Source organism: Malaya genurostris, chromosome 3 (assembly GCF_030247185.1).
Source record: "Malaya genurostris strain Urasoe2022 chromosome 3, Malgen_1.1, whole genome shotgun sequence".
NCBI classification, from domain to species: domain Eukaryota; kingdom Metazoa; phylum Arthropoda; class Insecta; order Diptera; family Culicidae; genus Malaya; species Malaya genurostris.
Genome location: NC_080572.1, coordinates 27,519,306 through 27,545,118, shown reverse-complemented (window position 1 = coordinate 27,545,118; position 25,813 = coordinate 27,519,306). Strand labels below are relative to the sequence as shown.

Sequence of the window (25,813 nt, the reverse complement as noted above, 5' to 3'; positions counted from 1 at the left end):
ATTATGCTATGAGGAAACTCCAGTTTGAAAAATGATATACCACACAATTATTAAAAATGACTAAAAATAGCAACACCTTACCTCTTCAAAATCTTCTTCGTTCACTCTGAACTGTGTCATTGCTTGGGGCATTGAGATTGGAAGACTTTTCGCAATCGAACTATTCTGACGGCCCAGTTGTCTTGATGGTATGTAGATACCATCATCATTATTGTTCCCGACGGAATCTGCTTTGAAGGCGGAAACAATTTTTTGATAAGTTGTGTTAGACAGCAAAAATTCATCTTTAGAAATACTCACCATCGAATCCAAGGTCTTCCTCATCCGAAAAGTTATTCGAAAGCGTTGATTTGTCATTTTCCATTCCATCGATATCAAACATGCAATCAGATTCGAACGGGTTGGTATCAATCAACCGTTGATGCTGCATTTTCTGAGAATGTGTACTGGAATGTTGTTGCGGTGTAACCGATGCTGCCATGGTTGCTGTCATCTGCATCATCATTAGTGTTGGCTGCTGTCTGTTGATGGCACCATGAGTATTGCTAAAGCTAACGATATTATTGTTGTTGTTGCTGTTATTATAGATGCTAAAATTTGCTTTATTTTGCGCTCTTGTAGAGGCATTCAGTCTCACGCCAGGCGAAGGGGATGATGATTGATCAGCAGTTGATACTGAGGATGAAGTTGATGATGCACCGACAACCGCGTTCACTTGTTGCCGACTGTTACCACTGGTAGCGGTAACCAGTGGTGGACTGTGACCGGTGGACATTGGCAAATATTCGGGTGTTGGTGGAGGTGTTTCCAACTGACTACCGGCGCTTGATTCATTCGTCCCGGTAGTTGCCATTGGACTTACACTATTACGAACATTCGTTGCACGTTCGGTAGAATTCGTCGTTGTTGTCGACTGAACTGTCACTGTACTATTATTACTACTACTACTATTGATGTGTTGAAGTAGCTCAGGTACGTTGTTTGATAGTTTTGCCAAGATCAGACAATCCTGTTCGGCACGTTCCCGCTTCACTTTAAGCACAGCAAATTGCTGTTCAGTGAAGCGGTGAATCTGCTCATTGGCTGCTTCCGTCTCCCGCTCCATGTAGGACCGAAGCAGACGCACAAACTGATTATCACTTTTCGTATTGTTGAGCAGCTTGCTCTTATCAACCAGGTCGCTGTAGCTAAGGCTGGATCCGTTCAGAAGGATACCAAATGCAGGGGAGTAGTTTTCGTCGCTTCGGCGGGCATTCAGTTGCTTTTGTGTTATCTGCAAATGAATGATAATAATTAGAATTTGACACCGGCACTGTATGATGATCTATATTACCATCAAAGAGGCATTGACCAGACAGCAGGATGTGAAATCGGAGATGCATTCGTTGATGTTTTGGGCTGACACGGTACACTCGCAGTTTCGACACTGAATGAGGTCCCATTCTTCGAAAATGCGTACCTTGCGCAGCAGGCTATCGAATTGAATATCAGTTGCACAACGAATCGGACCTAGCGCCTGCGATGACAGCGAAAATTGTTGTGAAGATAATGTTAATATGCAGTCAAAACATGTTGCAAGTTATATGAGAATCAATTGCGATATTCTTTCGATTTGCTTATCAGTTCACATCAAAGATGAACTAATAAAAACCGATTTCATACATCTTCAAGGATCAACTTAGATGATGGCGTGCTCTAGATTTCAACTGTTTTGTTTTAGCATAAGTTCGCAACAAAACTAGAGTGCAGGATAGAATGTCATGCACCATTCGACTCAGTTCGTTGAGATCACGTACCTGTGCGTGTGTGATTGTGTGTAAGTAGCAATTAATGTGCACTCAATTTTCTCGGAGTTGGTACCAGTTCTAGAGTAACGAGGTAAAATGTGCACTCGATGACCACTCCTACATACATCCTACAATTCCATAGCCTACTATTGAATTTTATTTGACTCCGACTTCCGGTTCCGAAGTAACGTGGTAAAATGTGCTCTCTGATTTTCTCCGAAACCGCTTGACCGATTTCAACAATCTTAGGTTGAAATGAAAGGTCTTACGATGCCATAAAATGCAATTGAATGTTATCCAGATACGATATGCGTTTCTGGAATTACAAGCTGATAAGTATGAAAAATTTATTTTCAAAACCTTATTTCTACATATGACGCCGTAGAAACAAGCAAAACCCCATAAACTCGCCGTACAATTCTTGAGTTGTGCTGGTCTGATGAATTTATGGTAAAAAAAATATTTCAGGCATCCCGGATGACAGTTTGTGATTTCGGAAGTATTAGAAATAGCAATAAAAACTCACTTCGCCTTCTCCGAGATAACAGAACCGATTTTTACCAACTTGGATTCTGATGAAAGGTATTATGACCCTTTAGTATACCATTGGGTTTTATGCGGATTCGACTTCACTGTTTTGCACTGTCGAAATATGGTTCCACCATTTTACTACACCAAACCGTTCCAAAACGCAACAGGTAACTGAAAAAACATGGCGTCAGATTTTGGGATACTCGATAATCTTGAAAAGGGACGAACTAACAATAGTGACTATTGCACTAGTATATGTTGACCAACTGAACACTGGTGTAGGCCAGGAATTGTGTATTGATCCTTTCATCATGTGTAAATGCGTTGCTGAAATATTTAAAGAATAGAACCTCCACTTACTAAATATGGCTGATGGCTTCTATGGTTTTTTTTTTCTTGATTTCAGTATAACTTATCAACATTGTTGAAGTTATCATAGAAAAGTAAAAGTAACGAATGTCTGAGAAGGTACCAAGCATTTTTTTCCAATGCAATCTAAGGAAGAGCTACATTTAACATGCAACTAAATTATTAGGTGTGCAAGTTTTGGACGATGTTGCCTTTTGCGGCTCCAAAGGTAACTAAAAGGACATGATTCGGTCATCATATATTCAAAACCGCAAGAGAACCAACTGGTCATCGCAGCGAAATGTGACAATAAAAAAGTAACACATTGCTACACTGGAAAAGTTAAGTAATGATCTCATATCGGTTAATGTATTCGTTGTGATTCAAAGAAGAAGAAAAAACAATGTCAGTTGAAAGTTTTCATACATTTCTCTGGCCTAAAAGTATCAATAAGTTACTCAATTTCGAAAGAAATTGTTATAGTCGAACCTGCGCTTATGCGAAGCGCTATTGGAATTCCACGAAATTTTTTGGTATTTGTGCAAATCAAACTTTATTTTGTTTTGAGCAGTATATTTCCTCTACAAAAGAGAATAATATCTGTACGCTTTGTCACGGCAGTGTATGATAGGGAAACTTATTCAAATGGCTACCATTGCCAGTGAATTGAATATTCATTAGATTGCAAAAAATTCTTTCATTTTATGGCACTTGGTCAACTGTTTTAACTTAGATATATAAAAACTAATTAATTAATTCATAAATTTGGTAATTAATTACCAAAAACATTCTATCTGAAAACATTTGAACTTTTCAGCTCGAAATTGCATACGACGGGAATAAAAGTATGAACATTAATTTTTTGTCGATGTGTACAAACTCAAAATATCGATGGCGCGCACGTTTTTATTAAGTACAATGATTAATTTCACCATAAATATGGAGTAGTTTTTGGGTTTTAAACAAGCTTGAATTCTATAATTCAGTTTAGATTATTGGATACAAATCTTTGTCAAAAAATGCTTTTTTTTTTCCCTTTATGGGCTGCTCTGGCCGAGGGGGGTGGTTACAACGATCCACACTTTCCATACCAGACGAACTAGGCTATGGTGCCCAAATGAACACTAGTAACGAAGGAGGAAATCCTCCAGCATGTAACCCAAGCGACAGATTCCTTTGCGGCTATCAATTTGCAACGAAAGATACGAGTATCTTCTATTGCAAGTTCGCCAGAGAATTTGTCACTTGAGCAGGAAGTGTGTGCTTCACCCTGTAACCAGTCAATCATTGAGTCGTGCGTCTCTGTCGTATTCGTATTTTGTCATCCTACCAGCTGCTTCTGTGTCTTAAATGTCCTCGTCGATGAAACTTTGCAAATTTCGCATTGTATCCGCTTCGGTCTTGTCCCTGCTTTCCTAAATAGTCTTATATGTCTGAAGCGGTACAAACGATTATTACTTTAAAGTTCCTAAACAGATGTAGATATGTTTGATCTACTAACACTATCCATTCTAATCTGCTCTGATTAATTCTATCTTTGTCGAAGTTACGTTACATTTCCTTTTCCCCATTGCATCGCTTTTTTATTATGCCGGAGAAACCTGTTAATATCTCAATGTGATAATTTATCAAGAATAAAGAAATAAATATTTATAATATTACAATAACAACAACAATAATAATAATGATAATGATAAAAGTAATAATAAAAATAGAAATATTGTGACTTACCAAAAGTTAATATGTCATCAAAAGATTTATTACAATAACATACCAATGTTTCGTCGTTTCACTGGGGCTCTTGATTTGTTTTCAATTTCCTTTTGGTATTCCTGTAGCATCCTAGTATATCCATATCGTTTTTGTCTATAATCTTTTATTTTTATATTTTCTCGTGATAAGAATAAAAGAAAATTAGGTGTTAGTAAGCTTGTTAAATTATATAATGTAAGGATGCGCATTTAACACTAGATTGCCCAGGAAAGTCACAATATGTAAACAATGGAAGGACCGCGTGAAATTCTGTGAACTTTTTTAATTCTTTATTTACCGATATATGCACTTAGGAATACTGCACTAGCTTTTATTTATTCTGTCACAGTTTATATTATTGACTTTCTCTCTTTCCATCATTCTGACTGCCTTTGAGCAGTCTAGGTCTAAACTAAGTGTTGGGCCTTCTAGTGTTGAGCACGCATCCAGGAAACAAGAACTACATGTATTTCGTGAAGAAATACTAGGTGTGATTGGATGAAATGGTCCACGTGAACCGCTCTCTTCCAGAAACACACATCTCACACTCTTAGTTAGAAGGTGACATCTGTGTCCAAGTTTGAGAAATCTAAGTACATTCAAACCTTTCCCGATATGAGAGTGTATTCACACTTGATTAATCAGTTTCGTCATCATTGCAATTTGTAAACATTACCGATACCGAGCCGGATCGGAAAGGTTTGAAAGTTCTTAAACGGTTCATAGGATATCAATTTACTCCTATTCCTGATAACAATAGTCCTCCTTTTAGAATTAAATTCACCAAGCTCAGGACGAATATGATATATTAATATTCATCCCAACTGGATCAAAATAATTCAAATTGGTGACCAATTCCAGGCATAAGAATGCTCGAAACCACCTAATGACCTATTGTCAATTTCAAGCATTATTAGTCCTGTCCACTCCGTGATCGATTCAGACAACACAATAATTTTCATCTTTTAAATTTATAAGCTAACGATCGATCTCGGTATGGTCAGACTTTGTAAATACGCGAAGTGTAAATTGACTCCCACCCCCATCCACCAAGCGGGGGTACGCACCCTGTAGCTCATCATCCAAAGCCTAGGGTCAAATCTTTGTCAAAAAATGTTGAACGGAAAAACTTCAACAAATTGTGACCAGACACAAACGTATTTTTTCTGTTTCATTGTGACTGATGTGCGGGCTGGATCAAATCAAATATTCGTTACTTAGAACTTGTTTGACAACTCTCAGTAAGTCGCACAAGCTCCGTAAGTCGCACAAGCTCAGTAAGTCGCACAAGTCTTCAACTTGTTCCATGACTTGGATACATATACGTTACTATCATTTAATTGTAATAACGTGTACTACTTGGGTAGTAGATCGCTTCTCTTATACAGATTCGTAATCGTATTATTAGATCTAGCATGGACAATGTTTGACAAGTTTGGCATACTCAGGCATACTTCTTCAGACATCACCATGGCAACATTGGTGTGCATCCTTCTCTATTGTGTTAGGACACAAACAAGCCATGGGACCATAATATTAAATCTTTATCAAGGTTGTGCTAATACCCGGGGTACGTAGGACTGCAGTGAATGAAAATTCAATGAAAATTCTGTGTCTTAATACTACTCAACTTCCTGCAGCTGATACTCCGAATTTTCCAAATGTGTTCTACATGTTTTTGGGATCTTAAACCATTTGAGGTTCTGGAGATGTGAAAAGAACAATTGATAATATTGTAATGCTGGCAATATTACTATTCTCTGATTTTTACATCTGTTCTCACAAATGCAGTGAACTTAGTTGTGAATTTCAAACAAAGTAAAATGTGTATAATGCCAGTTTTTGGAGCGAAGCCGTGAAAACCAGCATGATCTCACATTAATGCTGGTTTTCACGGCTAAATTCGCCCCAAAAACTAATGATCTGGCGGGTTTGATAACTGCGTATACAAAACCAAGCTTTTTATCACCGAAAAATTGCTGGATTCGAAGCTGCGTATACAAAAGTGTCTGCAGAAATATAGAATTTTTTTCATAGAGGCTCGTGGCCTCTTGAAACTACGACTAAGTATGTTGAGCTACAGCGAGCAGATGCTGTACCAAAATTGTATGGAAAATATCAAATAGAAATTGAAGAAAACTGTAACGAAGACTCAGAGTCAGTCACGTACCCAGAGGGGGGGGCAAGAGTCCCTGCTTACTCTTACTCTTTCGGTCGTAGACCACGCGGGTCTCTGCTGTATACAGGAGGCGTCTCCATTCAACTCGGTTCATGGCTGTTCGCCGCCAGCCTCGGTAGCTGCGAAGGGTCCGCAGGTCGTCCTCAATTTGATCGATCCATCTTGCCCGCTGTGCGCCTCTTCTTCTTATACCGGTCGGATCATTGTCGAGGATCATTTTAACCGGGTTGTTCTCCGACATTCTAACAACATGCCCGGCCCACCGTAACCGCCCGACCTTGGCCGTTTGGACGAGGGTTGTTCCTCCCAGCAACTGGTGCAGTTCATGGTTCATTCGCCTTCTCCACGTACCGTCTTCCATCCGCACTCCGCCGCAACACCTTCCGTTCAAAAACACCTAGTGCGCGTTGATCCTCCGCAAGCATTGTCCAGGACCCGTGCCCGTAGAGGATAACCGGTCTAATCAGCGTTTTGTAGATAGTTAACTTCGTACGATGGCGAATTTTGCTCGATCGAAGCGTCCTGCGCAGTCCAAAGTAAGCACGATTTCCTGACAATATGCGTCTCTGAATTTCTCTGCTGGTGTCATTATCGGCTCTGGCCTAAAAGTATCAATAAGTTACTCAATTTCGAAAGAAATTGTTATAGTCGAACCTGCGCTTATGCGAAGCGCTATTGGAATTCCACGAAATTTTTTGGTATTTGTGCAAATCAAACTTTATTTTGTTTTGAGCAGTATATTTCCTCTACAAAAGAGAATAATATCTGTACGCTTTGTCACGGCAGTGTATGATAGGGAAACTTATTCAAATGGCTACCATTGCCAGTGAATTGAATATTCATTAGATTGCAAAAAATTCTTTCATTTTATGGCATTGGTCAACTGTTTTAACTTAGATATATAAAAACTAATTAATTAATTCATAAATTTGGTAATTAATTACCAAAAACATTCTATCTGAAAACATTTGAACTTTTCAGCTCGAAATTGCATACGACGGGAATAAAACTGAGCATACGACGGGAATAAAACCAGTGAGCCCAAGTACACGAACTCGTCGACCATTTCGATTTCATCACCACCAATCAGAACTCGTAATGGGTGGCTGACGTTATCTTCTCTCGAGCCCCTGCCTTTCATGTACTTTGTCTTTGACACATTGATGTCTAATCCGATCCGCTTGGCCTCAGCTTTTAGTCCGATGTACGTATCTTCCATCTTCTCAAAGTTGCGTGCTATAATATCAATATCATCAGCGAAACCAAGTAGCTGGACGGACTTTCTGAAAATCGTGCCACTCGTGTCTATCCTCGCTCTTCTTATCACACCCTCCAAAGCAATGTTGAATAGCAGACACGAAATGCCACCTTGCCGTAGCCCTCTGCGAGTTTCGAAGGGACTCGAGTTTATCCCCGATACTCGAACAACGCACATCACTCGAGCCATCGTAGCCTTGACCAATCGTATCAGTTTGTCCGGGAATCCGTAGTCGTGCATGATTTTCCATAGCTGTTCTCGATCGATTGTGTCGTAGGCTGATTTGAAATCGATGAATAAGTGATGTGTGGGCACATTGTATTCGCGGCACTTTTGCAACACATGGCGGATGGCGAACACTTGGTCCGTGGTAGCGCGTTCGCCCATAAATCCTGCCTGATATTGTCCCACGAATTCGTTTGCAATCGGTGAAAGTCGACGGCATAAGATTTGCGAGAGTGCCTTGTAGGCGGAGTTCAGCAGAGTGATCGCGCGGTAATTGCAGCAATCCAGCTTATCGCCCTTTTTGTAGATGGGACACACGATTCCTTCCATCCATTCCTCCGGTAAAATCTCGTCCTCCCAGATCTTGGTAACGACCCAGTGCAGTGCTTTCACTAGTGCATTACCACCGTGTTTTAGTAGCTCGCTTGGTAGTTGGTCAACGCCAGCGGCCTTATTATTTTTCAACCGGCTTACCACCTCCTCCACTTCTTGGAGGTCTGGGACCGGCAGTCTATCGTCCTCCGCACGCGTTCCCAAGTTCGTTACCGCGCCGCTACTTTCGTATTCCGCCACATCGCCATTAAGGTGCTCGTCGAAATACTGCCGCCACCTCTCGATCACCTCACAGTCGTTCGTGAGAAGATCCCCGTTGGTGTCCTTGCACATATCGGCCTGTGGCACATGGCCTCTGCGCGAACGGTTCACCTTCTCGTAGAACTTCCTTGTGTCATTAGCACGGAACAGCTGTTCCATCGCTTCGCGATCTCGGTCTTCCTGTTGGCGCTTTTTTCTACGGGATACCGAGTTTAGTCTGTTCCGCGCCTGTCTGTATCGCTCCTCGTTTGCTCTTGTCCGGTGTTGCAGCTTGCTCGCCCAAGCTGCATCCTTCTCGGCCACTAACTGTTCACATTCGTCGTCGAACCAGTCGTTCCCCACGTTCGGAGCCGCCGTACCTAGCATTGCTGATGCAGTGCTACTTATGGCAGAACGGATGTCTCTCCAGCCATCTTCAAGAGTAGCTGCACCAAGCTGCTCTTCCGTTGGTAGTGCCACTGCCAACTGCTGCGCGTAATCTTGGGCTACTCCAGTATCCCGGAGCCGCGCGATGTTAAACCGCGACGTTCGGTTTCGACGTTGGGTAGCCACCGTCAAAAGTTTTGAGCGCATGCATACAGCAACCAAGTAGTGGTCCGAATCTATATTCGCACTGCGGTAGGTGCGAACATTGTTGATGTCCGAGAAAAATTTTCCGTCGATCAAAACGTTGGCGATTTGGTTTTCGGTCTGTTGGTCAGGTGATCTCCAGGTGACTTTGTGGATATCCTTGCGGGGAAAGAAGGTGCTTCTGACTACCATTCCTCGGGAGGCCGCAAAGTTGACACACCGTTGGCCGTTGTTATTCGATGCGGCATGCAGGCTGTTCGGCCCGATTACCGGTCGGTACATTGCCTCCCTTCCTACCTGGGCATTCATGTCCCCGATGACAATTTTTACGTCTCTGCGTGGGCAGCCGTCATAGGCTTGTTCCAGCTGCACGTAGAACGCTTCTTTCTCGTCCTCGGGTCTCCCTTCATGTGGGCAGTGCACGTTGATGATGCTGTAATTGAAAAAACGGCCTTTAATTCTCAACTTACACATCCTAGCGTTGATCGGCTGCCACCCAATCACTCGCTGACGCATCTTGCCCAGCACTATAAAGCCAGTTCCCAGCTCGTTCGTTGTGCCACAGCTTTGGTAGAAGGTAGCCGCTCGATGTCCGCTTTTCCACAACTTCTGTCCCATCCAACAAAGCTCCTGCAGCGCTACGATGTCGAAGCTGCGAGGATTTAGTTCGTCGTATATTATCCTGTCGCAGCCTGCGAAACCTAGCGACTTGCAGTTCCATGTTCCAAGTTTCCAATCGTAGTCCTTTTTTCGTTTCGTGGGTCTATGCCGATTGTTCCGGGTCGTATTCTCTCCTGTATCATTCGTAATAGGTGTTTTACGGGCGGCTTATTAGGCCTGCGCCAGCCCCCTGTCTCGCCGGAGGATCATCGTGCTTGCTCTGTTTAACGTCCCAACTAGCACTAGGACGATCCCGTTGGTGGGGTTGCCACCTTGGATTTAGCTGGACGGGATACAGCATTTCATACTCAGCCGCTGGATACCAGAACAGACGCTGTTTGAAGCCGCTCCTAACATGGAGTACAGACGCTCCGACATCCTCTAAAGAGGACCCCCTTCCCTGTCAGCATACGACCAAGGTCCCACCGGGGTTGGTTACCCGATCTTTCCTATGGTTGCTCGTACCCCAGCCGGCACCGCGGGGAGGTAGGGATAGGAGTTACTGGACAAGAGGCTAAGAACCACATTGGGGCCTGAATTGCGCATTGTCCAGTCGTTTACCCTGGCCCCTCCCGGAATTAAAAACATAATTATTCAGAATGAATTCAATGAAAAAACACATGTTACAGAAATAACAAGATAGTAAACGTAATGAAATGTAATACAATATCAGCTTCAGTGGAAAAGTTTAAAGTGTATGTTAAAAACAGCCGTAAAAGGCACACCGAGAATTTGGTACACAAGCAATCTTCAGTAACATTATTTTTTAATCTTTGGGCCCCTCTCGAAATGATGGCTGGCGGATGGCTGAACCGATTTTCATGAACTTAGATTTAAATGAAAGGTCTTGTTGCCCCACACAAAATTCCTGAATTTTATTCGAATCCGACTTTCGGTTCCGGAATTACAGGGTGATATGTGCAAATCAATGATAATAAGTGCGCTTACTTTTCTCAGAGACGGCTGAATCGATTCCTACAAACTTAGATTCAGATGAAAGGTGTCCTGTACAAAGCTCCTGAATTTTATTTTGATTCGACTTCCGGTTCCGGAGTTACAGGGTGATTAATGAAAAAAAATCTTATTTTATCTCACTTTCTCACTTTCCAGATGGCATGACCGCTTTCAACATACTTAATTTCAAATGAAAGGTATCATACTGCCCATACTCGCATATCAGTCCCATATCGATTTTCGAGTTAGTTTGAGGAATGCAATCTATTCTCAATATATTCTCAGAAATTGCAATAAAAGTGGAGGGTTTGTTCAGTAAAATGTGAAAAAATATCAACTCATGTCTGTCCCATATGCAAAGTACCCGCATATCAGTCCCATTCAGTGCAAATTTCAATAATTTCATTTGTTGCAATATTAGAATAGCAAAGGTGTATTACCGATGTCTCAAGTAATAATACCTTGATTTAGCATTAGGTAGCAAGGATGGCTTTTATCGTATCAAAGAATGCTCACTCGCAACTCTTCCACGATTAAATCAGTGCCATCAAAGAGAATCGGAAATCATCACAACAATAAAAAAACTGGCATGGTAAATTTAACATAGAATAGACACTAGTGCGAGAGCGAATTTCTCTCGGTGAACCGTCTGAGAATCAACGGCTAGCACGCTGCTGTGGGGATTCTCTCTGAAGCTACAAACGGTCGCTTATTCTCGTTTCGCGATCCGATTCTGTATGGGCAGTGGATAATTGCGATAGAATCATTTTACTATTGACGCTTATTCTAACTATGTGCTTATAACCTTTGTATAATTTGTGTCTATGAAAATGTATGTGAATGCTCCACACAAGAGTTTTTAAATATTGCAACCTAGTATGAGAATCATCAAGTCGAATCATCGATTCGATTTTCTGCGATAATTGTCAACTTGCGATTCTCTCTTGGTAAATTCCACACAGCGGCGATCATTATCAGACTGAAATTTTCTCGCGTCTTAAACTTCCCTAAGAAAATAGATCAAACGTTCCCTAAATAATCGACGGAGTTAAGTCTGGCCCGAGAAATATAATAAGATTGTAAGTAAGAGAAATATGAAATATTTCTAAGGAACGATATCACCAATATCATGTTCCTCTTATTCGCATTGCTGTAAACAACTCGAGATGAAACATCACTGCTATGGCAATAAAATAAAATAAACACTCGCGGATGGGTTGATTGAAAATTTTCAAACATCCCATATGAATCTGATAACACTGACAATGATATGCAGATGGCGTTTCGATCGGTTGTTGTCGTTTAATTTTGGGCGGTAAATTCGCAGTTACTGTAACATGAAAATATTTTAGTTTCGCGAATCAGAAGAAGTGACCGGGGCTAGTAGGCCGAAGGGGCAGGTTGACCGAGTGGTTTTTATGAAAAGGCTATTATGCTCAAAGGCGACATCTATTGTGATTTTGGTGGAGTATTAGGCCACCCATGTTCCGACATAATTCCTGGTGTTTTTGTGTAGTCGTTTGTGCAGGAACCCGTTTATTCTTTTGTCGTGAATACGACTTACTTTACTATGGGGTGCCTTTTCAAAATTTACCCTATGAGAGAGTGATAAGTTTTTGATCGTGAATATCTATTGTTGTATCTAACGAATCAACATATTTTTTGCTACACCCCATCGGAAATATGATCACAATTTTATGATAAAATTTTCAGTTGTGTGACATAATCTCAAATAATTCAAAATTAAACTTTTCTGAAATGTTTGGTATAAACGAGTATCAAAGGGGATAATCCATAAGACGCGTTTGCCTTGCTCGTATTTTTAAAGCTCATAGCTCAGTGATCTGTGAGAGGATTTATATAATCTAACTACCAATAGAATCGAAATTTTTCAACTTAAACGTGTATAGCAAAAGCACTGAAGTATTTCAATAGTACACTATTGAAAAACCTGTCTCATTTGACCCATGTCAACACCAGCCAATCAGAACGCGTTCGGAAGAGAACAAAATATCTGCTGCTGTACAACAAATCGTTCGAGAAAAATGTTCTGAAAAGTGGTGAATATCGTATTGAGTTCCTCAATTTGGTCCTTATGAATGCTAGAAACGAATCCCTACAGCATATTGATAGTTTCTTTCAATAAATTATGCAAATCCGAAATGAAATAATCGACATTAAAATTCTGTATGCGGCTATTTTTATAGCCGTTAGGACCGCCCATTAGTGAAAAAGCTACAAACGAAATCAGGTAAAAACAAGCCTCTCAACAAAAATTAGATCAGTTTGGATTCTATCGCCACTGTGAGCAGATGTATTTTGTGTCGTTTGCAAAACTAGATTCGCTTCCGACAAGAGCGATTACGTCACAGCTGCCAGTCATTTGCATTGGTGAAAAAGCAACGGTGGAGAGCATTACACAAAATCAGCCGTTCTAATGGCTCTAAAAGTTTTCTAAAGAACTATTAGGATTTCTTGCTCGCAAATCGAAGGGAAATATCCTCAGTTTAGTGCAAATCTAGAACTGTTTGATTTGATTTTTGCACTTTTCGCTGTGTGAAATTCACAGTAATCTTGATCAAGTGAAGCCTTCTTTGTTTTTGCGAAAAATGTGGAAAAGGGGAATACTTGCATAATTTAAACTATTGATCAACTAATTGATATTCGGAAGTGTTTAGGAACATGTCAGTTGTTTTCGTATTCACGACATCCAGTTATGTCTCTGTCATTACCCAACCGCCTTTTTTTCGACACTTTTGAGTAAATTTAGGTTTTTGTACAGAAATATGCGTAACGCGAATCAATTATCATCCGAACACTAAAAACATTGTACCGCTGGAAAGGGCCTTCAAAATCTTAATAAATGGTATGATTGATTCCAGTGTTCTCTTATTTCTGTTAGTGTAAATCGTGATTGTTCTATGAAAAATTCCATTGGGGTAAATTGGCCGAGTTTTGTGCGGCGTTGGTTGGCCGAATTGTAAATTTATTGTATTCGTGAAATGCATGAATGAATCAGAAATGAAAATTTTTTTTTGAGTGAACTTAAATGTTACTATAATGTTGATGATTATAAGCGTTGTATTCATAGTTAATTAATATGCATGTACATATTACTATTCGCTCGGTATTATTATTCCCTCATACATATTACTTACTACGAGTTACTACAGTTGTCTTATGAGGAATGATATCTTCTCGATTCTCTCTTATTTATTCCTCTCCTCTCATGATTCCAAATGATCTGAGTTGTTTTTACTAATAAACGTTTTCCATTGATGCATTTGATGTGTTTCACATATTTCATGATACTCGGCCAACATACCTCGGCCCTAGGGTTAGTTGCCCGATTTTTTTCTCCGCGCTACTTTTTCCCTTATTGTTCTAGAGTTATAAAAAAAATTCAGAAATGTTCTCAAAAGATATATCTTCAAGACAGCGTAAACCGTTTATCAAAAAGTCTCAGTTGCCATGTATTGATTGATATGGGCTATCGAAATTGGTTCAATGATAACAAACAGTTATCGACAGTATTGAAATAAAAATAATAAAGCACGTCAGCCGTAGAAGGAGCTTATTTAGGAATTTGATATGAGAAATATACTTGACGTCATAGATTTTCTTTCTAGAGACGTTAAGTATCCGGTCCTGTAACAATTTTTGCGTTCTGTTAAAAAAAAATGTTTCGACATTTGTAGTCATACGACGTTGCGACCTTCAATTCCAAAGTATTTTGGCCATTATTTTCAGTACATCCAGAAATCGAGGATCTGGATGGCCAAAATAATTTTTGTGCACCAACTAACTCGCTCTTCTTTAGATCATAATTTTTTAAATCAAAATTCAATTCATGGAATAATGATCTTTCAATATGCAAATCATACGTAATTCGGTATTGAATTGAATAGTAGGGTTGAATTGAATTGAATATCGCTTATTTTAACCCAGCATAGTAGGGTTGTTGTAGCAATATTCATCTCATCAGTAAAGTCGTCATGTTAACTTGCGGACTAATCGACTCTCAGTCAACGAATTGTGGTAAAATTGAATGCAATGTCTTTGCTTCGATCGTAAGAAACAATACCGAAGAAAAAATAATTCGACAATTGTTCGATACTGCTATTATAGCTACGAGAAAACTTGAAGCAAATTTTCATCTAATTCGTAGTGTCAATGTAGCTCTCAAACAGATCTCACTCTAACTAATGGTTTTAGTATATGAGATGACTACTGAAGCGAATATGAATGGTGGCACTGTCATCGAATTTGTACATGCGGAAAACAAAAATACAAAACATCTACTCGCCAAACCCGTTCTGAAAATACTCTTAACTTTATATCCAAAAGTATGGAAAAAGGCATTGTTTACGAAATTTGAACTATTAGTACATTGAATGTCTAAGATTTCAGAACCTGGAGCTAATTCTTAATAATACTTTAGTGGCTTATAGGTGACACCAAAAAATATGTTTGAATTGTCTATTCCTAAGTAGTCCGCTCTTCAAAACAATTCTCTTTTCTAGTTATAAATGCTTAGAACTTCATATACTCAGGACTAATTCTGCATCAAATAATCGTAAATTGTAAGTCTACACAAGATCTAAAAATTCACTGAAGACATTATTCTTCTATGTGTGGTTAGAATCGAGATAATCGTTCATTGTCTCAAAGTCAAGTCGAAATAGCAAATGATCTGGGATACCTTATTGCCGGCTTCCTAATTCACGTTCCCAGTGTTGTAGGAGACTTCACTGTAAAACGCTCGGTCTTCAGGGTCTCTGAATTCGTATTTCAAAGTGATTACATGTACGAGTTGTATGAGATCAAGTAGATAACTCAATTCGATGTTATAATGTTCGAATGCTACAGCTTTGGATATGAAAAGAACATCATATCGCCTAAATGTAGACTATCCCGGACCTTTTTTTTGCCAGTCTATTTTTAGATTATGCTCGCGACGTGTCATTTCGAGAATATCTACATCATATTAAGTTTTCAATGTTCTTTCACTGAGAGCAAAATTAGTTTTCAATTTGATGTCACCCATCATTCGTTTTGCTTTCGATTTTCATCTTTTAACCGTTAAAAACGACCAAAACAATAGCATATTAAGTAATCAATATATGCAAACAGCACAACATCAAATTGAGTTTTTTTTAGATCTCACACTCTACTCGGGTAGTCAGTAGAGAGAGAGAGAGAGAGAGAGAGAGAGAGAGAGAGAGAGAGAGAGAGAGAGAGAGAGAGAGAGCAGAGACAGCGAAAAACACAACAAATATAACTAAACCAAGCTAAAACGAACTCATATCAACCTTGAACCTTATTTTGATGAGCACATGCCGCATGACGGCAGGATAAAAAACAGTAAAAATGTAAATCTGGTCGTTTTATTATTTTGTCTGAAATTTTGGAGAATCGTGTCATTTTGTTTATTTATTTTCTTGGCGTGTTGTTTTTGCTGTACGAGTGTGCGTTATTTTGGTTTCATGACTATTCATCAAGCAAATTGTAGCAAAATTAAAGGCCTATCCGGTTTATGTAGAGGGTGCTTTCTCCATGAGTGCAGCTTCCGAATGCCATTGTTTTCCAGGTTAATTTTAGAAACCAGCAAAAGAATACATAAGAGCCTGCTTATGTATTCTTCACCAACGTTTTATAATTTGATAACCTTAACGATAATATAAAATTTAAACTAAGAGAACATCTCAGGTGCAGTAATCGAAAGATCCAAAACGTTCCAACGCATCACTGAATTGGACCACTTTTCAATACCACCTTTCAATATAACAATTTAGTACCAAGCCAGAAATGATGACACACGTTCTGAATTGCCAAAGAAATACCGGTTTTCATTTCGGATTGATCGAAGTATCGATTTCATTCAAATCTGAATTTAAACTCCTGTACATTGGTTGGATGATCCTACCCAGTTATATCACACGGGATTCCTGAATTTTAGTCGCGATTGCTCAAAATGCAACTAGAGTCCACAGCAACGTAGCCAGGTATACCGATTTCTCGATATTTATACCAATTTTTGACCTCTATATCGCAATAGAGATGTGTTCTCCAAAAATACCAATAATTTACTAATAATACAGATAAATACCGTTTTTCGGTTTTAGCTGGGATAGGCATGAGAAAAAGTAGTCGTAAGATCTTTTTTTGCTCAATAAACTGAACTCCAGTAACATTTTCCTGGTACTTATGAAGCATCGATTCGGGTACCGATAAATTTTTGCGCCGGATACGGGTTTTTGGAAAAAAAGTACAGGTGTGTAATGTCAGAGACATAACTGGATGTCCGTATTTCCGAATTTCAATCTGTTGATCGATTGTGTGAATTGTGCAAGTTTTGCCCTTTTACACTACTAGAATTTGAAATGAAAGCACAACCGAAGCGTTTGAGGCGTTATACCATAATCATTGACGACTGCTCCACCTGACGACCGAAGTTCAAATGAAAGCATTGCCGACTGCTCCACCTGCATGACTCATAGCTTCAGAAAGAGAAGAAATAAATCCTCTAGTAAGCTCTCTAGTAAGGGTTCTTCTGGTAAGTCTCAAAAAATTAAAACAACCGAAAGTGATGGCAAAAAACCGGAGAAAAAAGCTTCATGTCTTGGAAAATTAAATTCTGTGCAAGAATTTCCACCACTTCCTGGGACTTCAAAACCCCCGAAAGTCCCTGAAGATCCATCAGAAAATTGACCAAATTCTGGGTTTGTTGAAATTTCTGATATAGTGGACTGGATCATGACTGCCTTCAATATTTCAGAACCTTTTCAAAGTCTATTAATGGCTTTCATTCCTACAGTTAAAACATTTTTGAAACAGTTGACTGCAAAATGGCCCCTTCTTTCAACAATCGTATCCTTCGATGGCTAAGTCACCCACCGAGGTCACGGATACAATCACTGTTATTCAGTGGAATTACAGAAGTATCATCTCAAAAATAGACCCTTTTCAAACTATTAGTAAAAAATCTAAAATGTGACGCATTTGCATTGTGCGAAACATGGCTACGGAGAAGTACTTTTGGGGATTAAAAAGTGCTATTCTTTATATAGAATTAACCTCCCATCGATACCAGATATTGAAGTTGTTGCATGTCATTTTACAATCAAAGGCATGGACCTTTCCATTGCTTCCATCTATATTCCCCCAAGAGTCTCGGTTGGGCATAGGCGGCTCAGTGATATAGAGCTCCTTCTCGCATCGACGTTGGTTTTAGAAGACTTTAACTCACACGGTATGGGGCTGTCTTCACTACGATAACAGATCAGCTATGATCCATGATATTTGCGACAACTTCAATATGACAATCTTGAATAAGGGAGAAATGACACGAATTGCTGCACCACCAGCAAGACCAAGTGCGCTGGATTTATCCCTTTGCTCGACATCGCTACGGTTAGATTGCAAGTGGAAGGTGATCCCTGATCCCCACGGTAGCGATCATCTACCTATCGTAATTTCAATCGCCTGCGAATTAGGACCATCGGAGACAATCAATGTTTCGTATGACCTGACCTGAAATGCTACGCAAATTCGATATCTGAGAAACTATAAACAACACAAGAACTTCCTCCGGAGGAAGAGTTCACGTTTTTGACTGGCTTGATTCTCGACTCCGCGATTCAAGCTCAGACGAAACGTGTACCCGGCGCGCCAAAGAATGCTCATCACTGAACGCGGAAAGAACCTCAGCGTTCAAACAGTTTAGAGTCAATGGAACATCTGATAATTATCGTAATTACGCGACGTTAGACACGCAAATGAAGAACTTAATTAAAGCAAAAAAACGCGATTACTGGCGCCGGTTTGTTGACGGATTATCAAAAGAAACATCGATGAGCACTCTTTAGAACACAGCCTGACGAATGCGCAACAAAAACACCACGAGCGCAAGCGAGTTATATTCTGGATAGTCGATTTAGCTAAAAAAGTATGCCCAGAATCTGCTCCGGACAAGAGGATCTCCCGCGCCGCGACGTCACATTTCCTTCATACTCAAACATCTGAAAGTGCTTATATATGCAGACGACATGAAACTCTTAATGGAAATTAAAAATATCAACTACGCTGTATTATTCCAGAACGAAATCAATCTGTTCCACATTTGGTGCTGCAAAAGTCTACTCCAACTCAATGTAACAAAATGTAACTCAATAACTTTCAGTAGGAAAAATGAAACCATATCTATAAACATACATCTAGGAAATCAACTTGTAGAAAAATGTAAAATTGTACGAGATTTAGGCGTAATCTTAGACTCCAAGCTCACTTTTGTGGAACACTACAATACCATAATCAATAAAGCAAATAGCATGCTGGGTTTTATTAAACGCTTCAGTCATAACTTTCAGAACCCATACACAATTAAATTATTATACAGTACATATGTCAGACCTATTTTGGAATATTGCAGCCTAGTATGGAATCCATACAATTTTATTCACGAAGAACGCATCGAATCTATTCAAAAACAATTTCTTTTATATGCACTTCGTAAATTAAACTGGACAGCATTTTCTTTACCACCATATGAAGCACGCTGCATGCTCATCAATATTCAAACACTTAAAGAACGCCACGACCTTGCAATGCTTTATTTTATCAGCGACATTATTTCTTAACGCATTCAATCACCTTCTTTATTATCGCAATTAAATTTTTATACACCAAGCCGTCAATTACGAACCAGGAAATTATTTTTAGAAAGAAACACTAGAACAAATTACGCAAAATACAGCCCAATCAATCGAGTAATGTGCCACTAATGAATGAAATGAGATTCCAGGTTAGTCGTAGAAATAATGCGTAGTATCTAAGTAAACATTGTAAACCATTTATATGTAGTCTACATTTGCTTGATGAAACAAATAAATAAATTCGTATCGGCCGATAGCTATGCTTTCCTGTATCCGAAAATTTTTCGAAAAAAATATTTTGTTTCGTCTAGACAATTGGGTCGAGACTATTGGCTTACTTTCAGATACACAATTCGGCTTCCGCAGAGGCAAAGGAACGAACGATTGTTTTGCGTTGCTCTCAACCGAAATTCAAATGGCATTTGCTCGTAAAGAACAAATGGCGTCAGTTTTCCTAGACATCAAGGGGGCTTTTTACTTAGTTTTCATAAACATTCTATCTGAGAAGTTGCATCAGCATGGTCTTTCATCAATTCTGAATAACTTTTTGTATAATCTATTGTTCGAGAAATACATGTATTTCACGCATGTTGATTTGTCGACAATACGATTCAGTTACATGGGTCTTCCTCAGGGCTCATGCTTTAGCCCCCTTTTATAAAACTTTTACGTAAACAACATTGATGAATGTATCAACAAATCTTGCACGCTAAGACAACTTGCCGACGACTTACGTTGTGCCTATTATAGGACCCAAAGCTGCAAATCTCCAAGGACCATTGCAAGTTACCCTCGACACATATTTCGTACATCGTGGTAAAGACCTATTTCGTACAACGTGGCAAAGGCTTCTCGTTGTCTAGGATTTGTCATGAGAACCGCTAAGCACTTCACAGATATATACTGTTTGAAATCTCTCTACTGCTCGCTTGAACGGTCAACACTCGAATATTGTTCGGCAGAATGGAACCCTCACTTTCATAATGGAACTTTAAGACTTGAATCAATACAGCGCAAATTCGTTCGTTTCGTTCTTCGTCGTTTGCTCTGGAATAACCCTTACCAGCTGCCTAGTTATGAAAGCCGTGGGATGCTAATCACACTCGATACTCTGCAAGTACCCCGAGATCTGTTCCGTGCAATGCTAATTGCCGATATTTTGACGAACAATATTGATTACCCTGCACTACTTAGTCAAATCAACTACAATGTTCGTTCTAGAGCTCTTCGCAACAACAACCTCCTCAGAATGCCTCTACGTCGTACTAACTACGGAATCAACGGTGCCGTTATTGAATTGCAGCGAACCTTCAATGGCGTATCTATGGGATTCGATTTCCATTTTTCTCGTGGCAGAATAAAAGCAAATTTTTTGAATATTCTTAAAAATAATCATTAGGACTTTAGTTTGTCTGTTGATTAAAATATAAATAAATAAATAACAGTTCGGCTGAAAAGTTCGTATCGTTTAATAGAAACACACATTTTTTGCCAAAATTATTTTTTAATATTTAAAATAATTGCCATCAGAGGCGATACAGCGATTATAGCGATCTTCCAACTTTTCGATACCATTTTTGTAGTACGATTTGTCCTTTGCCTCAAAATAGGCCTCAGTTTCAGCGATTACCTCTTCATTGCTTCTAAATTTTTTACCAGCGAGCATTCTGTTGAGGTCTGAGAACAGGAAAAGTCACTGGGGGCCAAATCTGGAGAATACGGTGGATGAGGGAGCAATTCGAAGCCCAATTCGTTCAATTTCAGCATGGTTTTCATCGACTTGTGACAAGGTGCATTGTCTTGATGAAACAAAACCTTTTTCTTCTTCAAATGAGTCCGTTTTTTTTTAAATTTCGTCCTTCAAACGCTCTAATAACGCTATATAATAGTCACTGTTGATGGTTTTCCCTTTTCAAAGTAGTCGATGAAAATTATACCATGCGAATCCCAAAATACAGACGCCATAACCTTACCGGCCGATTGTTGAGTCTTTCCACGCTTTGGGTTCGGTTCATCGCGTGCAGTCCACTCAGCTGACTGTCGATTGGAATCAGAATCATCAATTCGTTATTGTTTTTGATCGATTGTGAGCTCACGCGGCACCCATTTTGCACAAAGCTTTCTCATATCCAAATATTCTTGAATATGTCCAACACGTTCCTTTGATATCTTTAGGGTGTCAGCTATCTCGATCAACTTCACTTTACGGTCATTGAAAATCATTTTGTGGATTTTTTTCACGTTTTCATCGGTAACAGCCTCTTTTGGACGTTCACTGCGTTCACTATGACCAGTACGAAATTTTGCAAACCACTTACGAATTGTTGCTTCGCCCGGTGCAGAGTCTGGATAACACTCATCAAGCCATTTTTTGGTATCGGCGGCACTTTTTTTCATCAAAAAGTAGTATTTCATCAACACACGAAATTCCTTTTTTTCCATTTTTTTCACAATAACAAAAGTAGCTTCACTCAAAATGCAATATCTCACAAACTAATAATCAGACAGCTGTCAAATTTATACACGTATCTTTTGAAGGTTGGTACTAACTAAAAATGGTATGGATTTAATTCTAGTGGCGCCCTCTCATAGAAACGATACGAACTTTTCAGCCGATCTGTTAAATAAATAAGACAGCTTGTCGACATGGGCTCTCCAAATGGGTATGGAGTTCTCTACGGAGAAAACTGAGCTGGTTGTAGTTTCAAGGAAGCGAGAACCAGCACAATTATAGCTTCAAGTAGGGGGTGGAACCATAGCTCAGGTCTTCACATTTAAATATCTCAGGATCTGGTTCGACTCCAAAGGCACCTGGGAATGTCATATTAGGTATCTGAAACAAAAATGCCAGCAGAGAATTAATTTTCTTCGCGCAATAACCGGAACTTGGTGGGGCGCCCACCCAGGAGACCTGATCAGGCTGTACCAAACAACGATATTGTCCGTAATGGAATATGGATGCTTCTGCTTCCGATTCGTCGCGAACACCCATTTCATTAAACTGGAAAGAATTCAATATCGTTGTTTGCGTATTGCTTTAGGTTTCATGCAGTCGACTCATACGATGAGACTCGAAGTGCTCGCGGGCTTCTTTCCGTTGAAAAATTGATTCTGGGATCTCTCATAACGATTGCTTATCCGATGCTATATCTTAAATCCGATGGTGGTTGAAAACTTCGAAAGGCTTGTCGAGCTCAATTCTCAGACCCGTTTTATGTTCTTGAATTTGGTTACATGGCTCAGAATATGAATCCTTTTTCGTTTGTTTGCAACCGTACTCATTTCTTGGGTACTTCTGATTCTACTGTGTTTTTCGACACATCAATGAGAGAAGAGATTCGTGGAATTCCGAATCACATACGCCCTCAAGTGGCCCCTAATATCTTTCATAATAAATTTCGAACAGTAAACTGTGAAAATGTGTTTTATATTGACGGATCAAACATCAACAGATCCACAGGCTTCGGCATCTTCAATCATTACATCACCGCTTCTTACAAACTCAGTGATCCGGCTTCAATTTACGTCGCAGAATTAGCTGCTATTCAATACACCCTCGAGATCATTGAAACCTTGCCCAAAGACCATTACTTCATTGTCACGGACAGTCTAAGCTCAATAGAAGCTCCCCGGGTAATGAAGCCACGAAATTGTCCCCCATATTTTCTGGGAAAAATACGGGAACATTTGAGAACTTTATCTGAACGGTCTTATTTAACATCGTTAGTCTGGGTCTCTTCGCATTGTTCCATTCCGGGCAATATCTTTCATAATAAATTTCGAACAGTAAACTGTGAAAATGTGTTTTATATTGACGGATCAAACATCAACAGATCCACAGGCTTCGGCATCTTCAATCATTACATCACCGCTTCTTACAAACTCAGTGATCCGGCTTCAATTTACGTCGCAGAATTAGCTGCTATTCAATACACCCTCGAGATCATTGAAACCTTGCCCAAAGACCATTACTTCATTGTCACGGACAGTCTAAGCTCAATAGAAGCTCCCCGGGTAATGAAGCCAGGAAATTGTCCCCCATATTTCCTGGGGAAAATACGGGAACATTTGAGAACTTTATCTGAACGGTCTTATTTAACATCGTTAGTCTGGGTCTCTTCGCATTGTTCCATTCCGGGCGTGTTGGGCTAGCGAAGAGCGGTCTCTGCACCTGTGGCGACGGTTATCAGGACATCGAGCATGTCGTGTGGTCGTGCGTAGATTATCGCGACGCCAGGTCGAAGCTACTGGAATCCCTTAGAGCCCGAGGTAGACCGCCTGAGGTTGCGGTTCGGGATGTGTTGGCGAGTCGGGATAGTCCATGTATGCTTCTCATATACCATTTTCTCAAACACATTAATATCCAAGTTTAATCTGTTATACCTCGCTCAGAAAGTATAATCTCCACCTACAGGTTCGACACTAACATCCGCTCGATTCTTTCATTCCTCGTCCCTGTCCACCATCTTAATTGGAACTAACAAGATCTTTTTTTTGTCACTAACTTTTTCGTTCCCCCTTTCCCCGTCTCTTCATCATCTCGATGGCAACTAATTGGATCTCTGTAGTTTTCAGACATTTTGTTTCCATACCCCCTTTTTACCTCGCTTTCCACAATATTTACTTTTTTTCATTCTCTTCCGTAACATCACCATCACCGCCCACGGAAGACTGCTCCAGTCGATGACCAGCATGCGGGCCACCCGCCGGGCCTTCGTAGCCTGAGGGTGTTTCCCGCGGACCCACACGAAGCGAAGGAAGCGGCCATAAATATTTAACAACGCTATCTGGAATACTCATATTCGCAATATTCAATTCACCGGCCACTGCCGATCGCCAGCTGAAAGCTGGATTTTCGAAAATCCGAGACGACATACTTTAATGGTACTATACTAGTTTTAAGTTAGTCGTTAATTAAGATTAGAAAATACCCTTGGCATCTTAAAGCTTAAGCAGTGGGCCTAAAAATATATTATATTATTGAATAAAAAACTGTTCGCAACCCAGAAAATACCGAGGATAGACATTTAAATATTTTATCGTTTTAATTTTTTTAAATTCACTCGAGAATTGCAGCGATGCAATATCAAATGTCAGCCTCTAATATTATTGAGAACCCAAAATATAAAAAAATCCACGTTTATAAAAAAATTTGACCACCATGGGTCAGCAGTTTTATGTATTTTTTGTTTAAAATTTCGAAACATTCCATACTAATTATGTTTATGCAATACACAATTTTTAAATAATACATCCATACTACTAATTAAAATTGAGACAGATAACTTGTTAATAATAATCAAACCAGTGGCGTCTCGTGACAAAATTTAAGGATTGTTCACTGTGTCTTTTGGATGAGAACTTTTTCATTAAACTTATTGCGTATCATCGACACAATAGAATTCGGCGCTCTGCACGTCGAGCAACTAAGACAGCAATTTGTTTTCAACTGCCATGAGCATAAGTCACTGAAGTCTCTCCTGAAGGTGTGCATACAAGTTCTTACAGAGCCAAACGTGACAGAGAGAACAAATCTCAGAGCTGAGCTAGGCCTTGGCAATGCGATATGAAAATTTCGTTTGGCTCCCATTGACCAGCAAGCGCAAGTCGCTTAGGGGTGAATTTAAGCTGTAGACAAAATCACTTATTATGTTATATTCGGTAACTGGGGATGCAGTTAATTACTTCACTTTGACTGGTTGTGCAGTGCATGATGTGCACATGAGGACGAGACGCCACTGAATCAAACACCAATTTTGCGTAACCAAATTTCCAGAACAATTGAATCATTATTTGCTTATTTTACACTAATTGAAGACAAACACGAGAAAAGGTCCTGAGTGCAAATGAGAGTTTCTCTTTGTTTACTTTGTCTTTCGATTATTACGGTTTTATCGGTAATCCCTCTCTCTAACTCTTTACCCAGAATAACGACTGAACCCATCGACTATAGATCTGTAGTTAAGGAATTGTTTAAAAATACAGGAACATGCCGTAATAATTGAAAGAGTAAGTAAACAAAGAGAAACTGTCATTTGCACATGGGATCTTTCCTAGTGTTCATCGAGAATTAACTTTTCTGAGGATGATGGTCCACAAATATTTATGTATAAAATGTTAAATGCAACAATGACAGATTCTGTTTGTTTACTTTCTCTTTCGATTTTTGCAAAATATTCCTGCATTTTTCGGTAATTTCTTCAGTGCAGATTAAATGATGATAGCTTTGGTTATTATTATCGTTAAATAATGGGAGAGGATTGCCAAGAATACCGTCAGAGTTGCCATTTTAAAATCTCTG

At 39.6% G+C, this 25,813-nt stretch overlaps 1 protein-coding gene across 2 annotated transcripts in view; it reads right to left on the bottom strand.

Moving 5' to 3' along the window:
* Positions 1 to 25,813, bottom strand: part of LOC131434726 (putative uncharacterized protein DDB_G0277255) — a 45,197-nt gene that overhangs the window by 18,367 nt on the left and 1,017 nt on the right. Inside the window, exons 2-4 of one of the 2 annotated variants that reach the window (XM_058601780.1) lie at positions 1,334 to 1,516; positions 301 to 1,273; positions 82 to 230 (exon numbers count right to left, since the gene is read on the bottom strand). In XM_058601780.1, coding sequence (XP_058457763.1) covers positions 82 to 230; positions 301 to 1,273; positions 1,334 to 1,516 — 1,305 coding nt within the window. The remainder of the gene's footprint in view (positions 1 to 81; positions 231 to 300; positions 1,274 to 1,333; positions 1,517 to 25,813) is intronic. The other variant, XM_058601781.1, reaches the window with a different exon arrangement.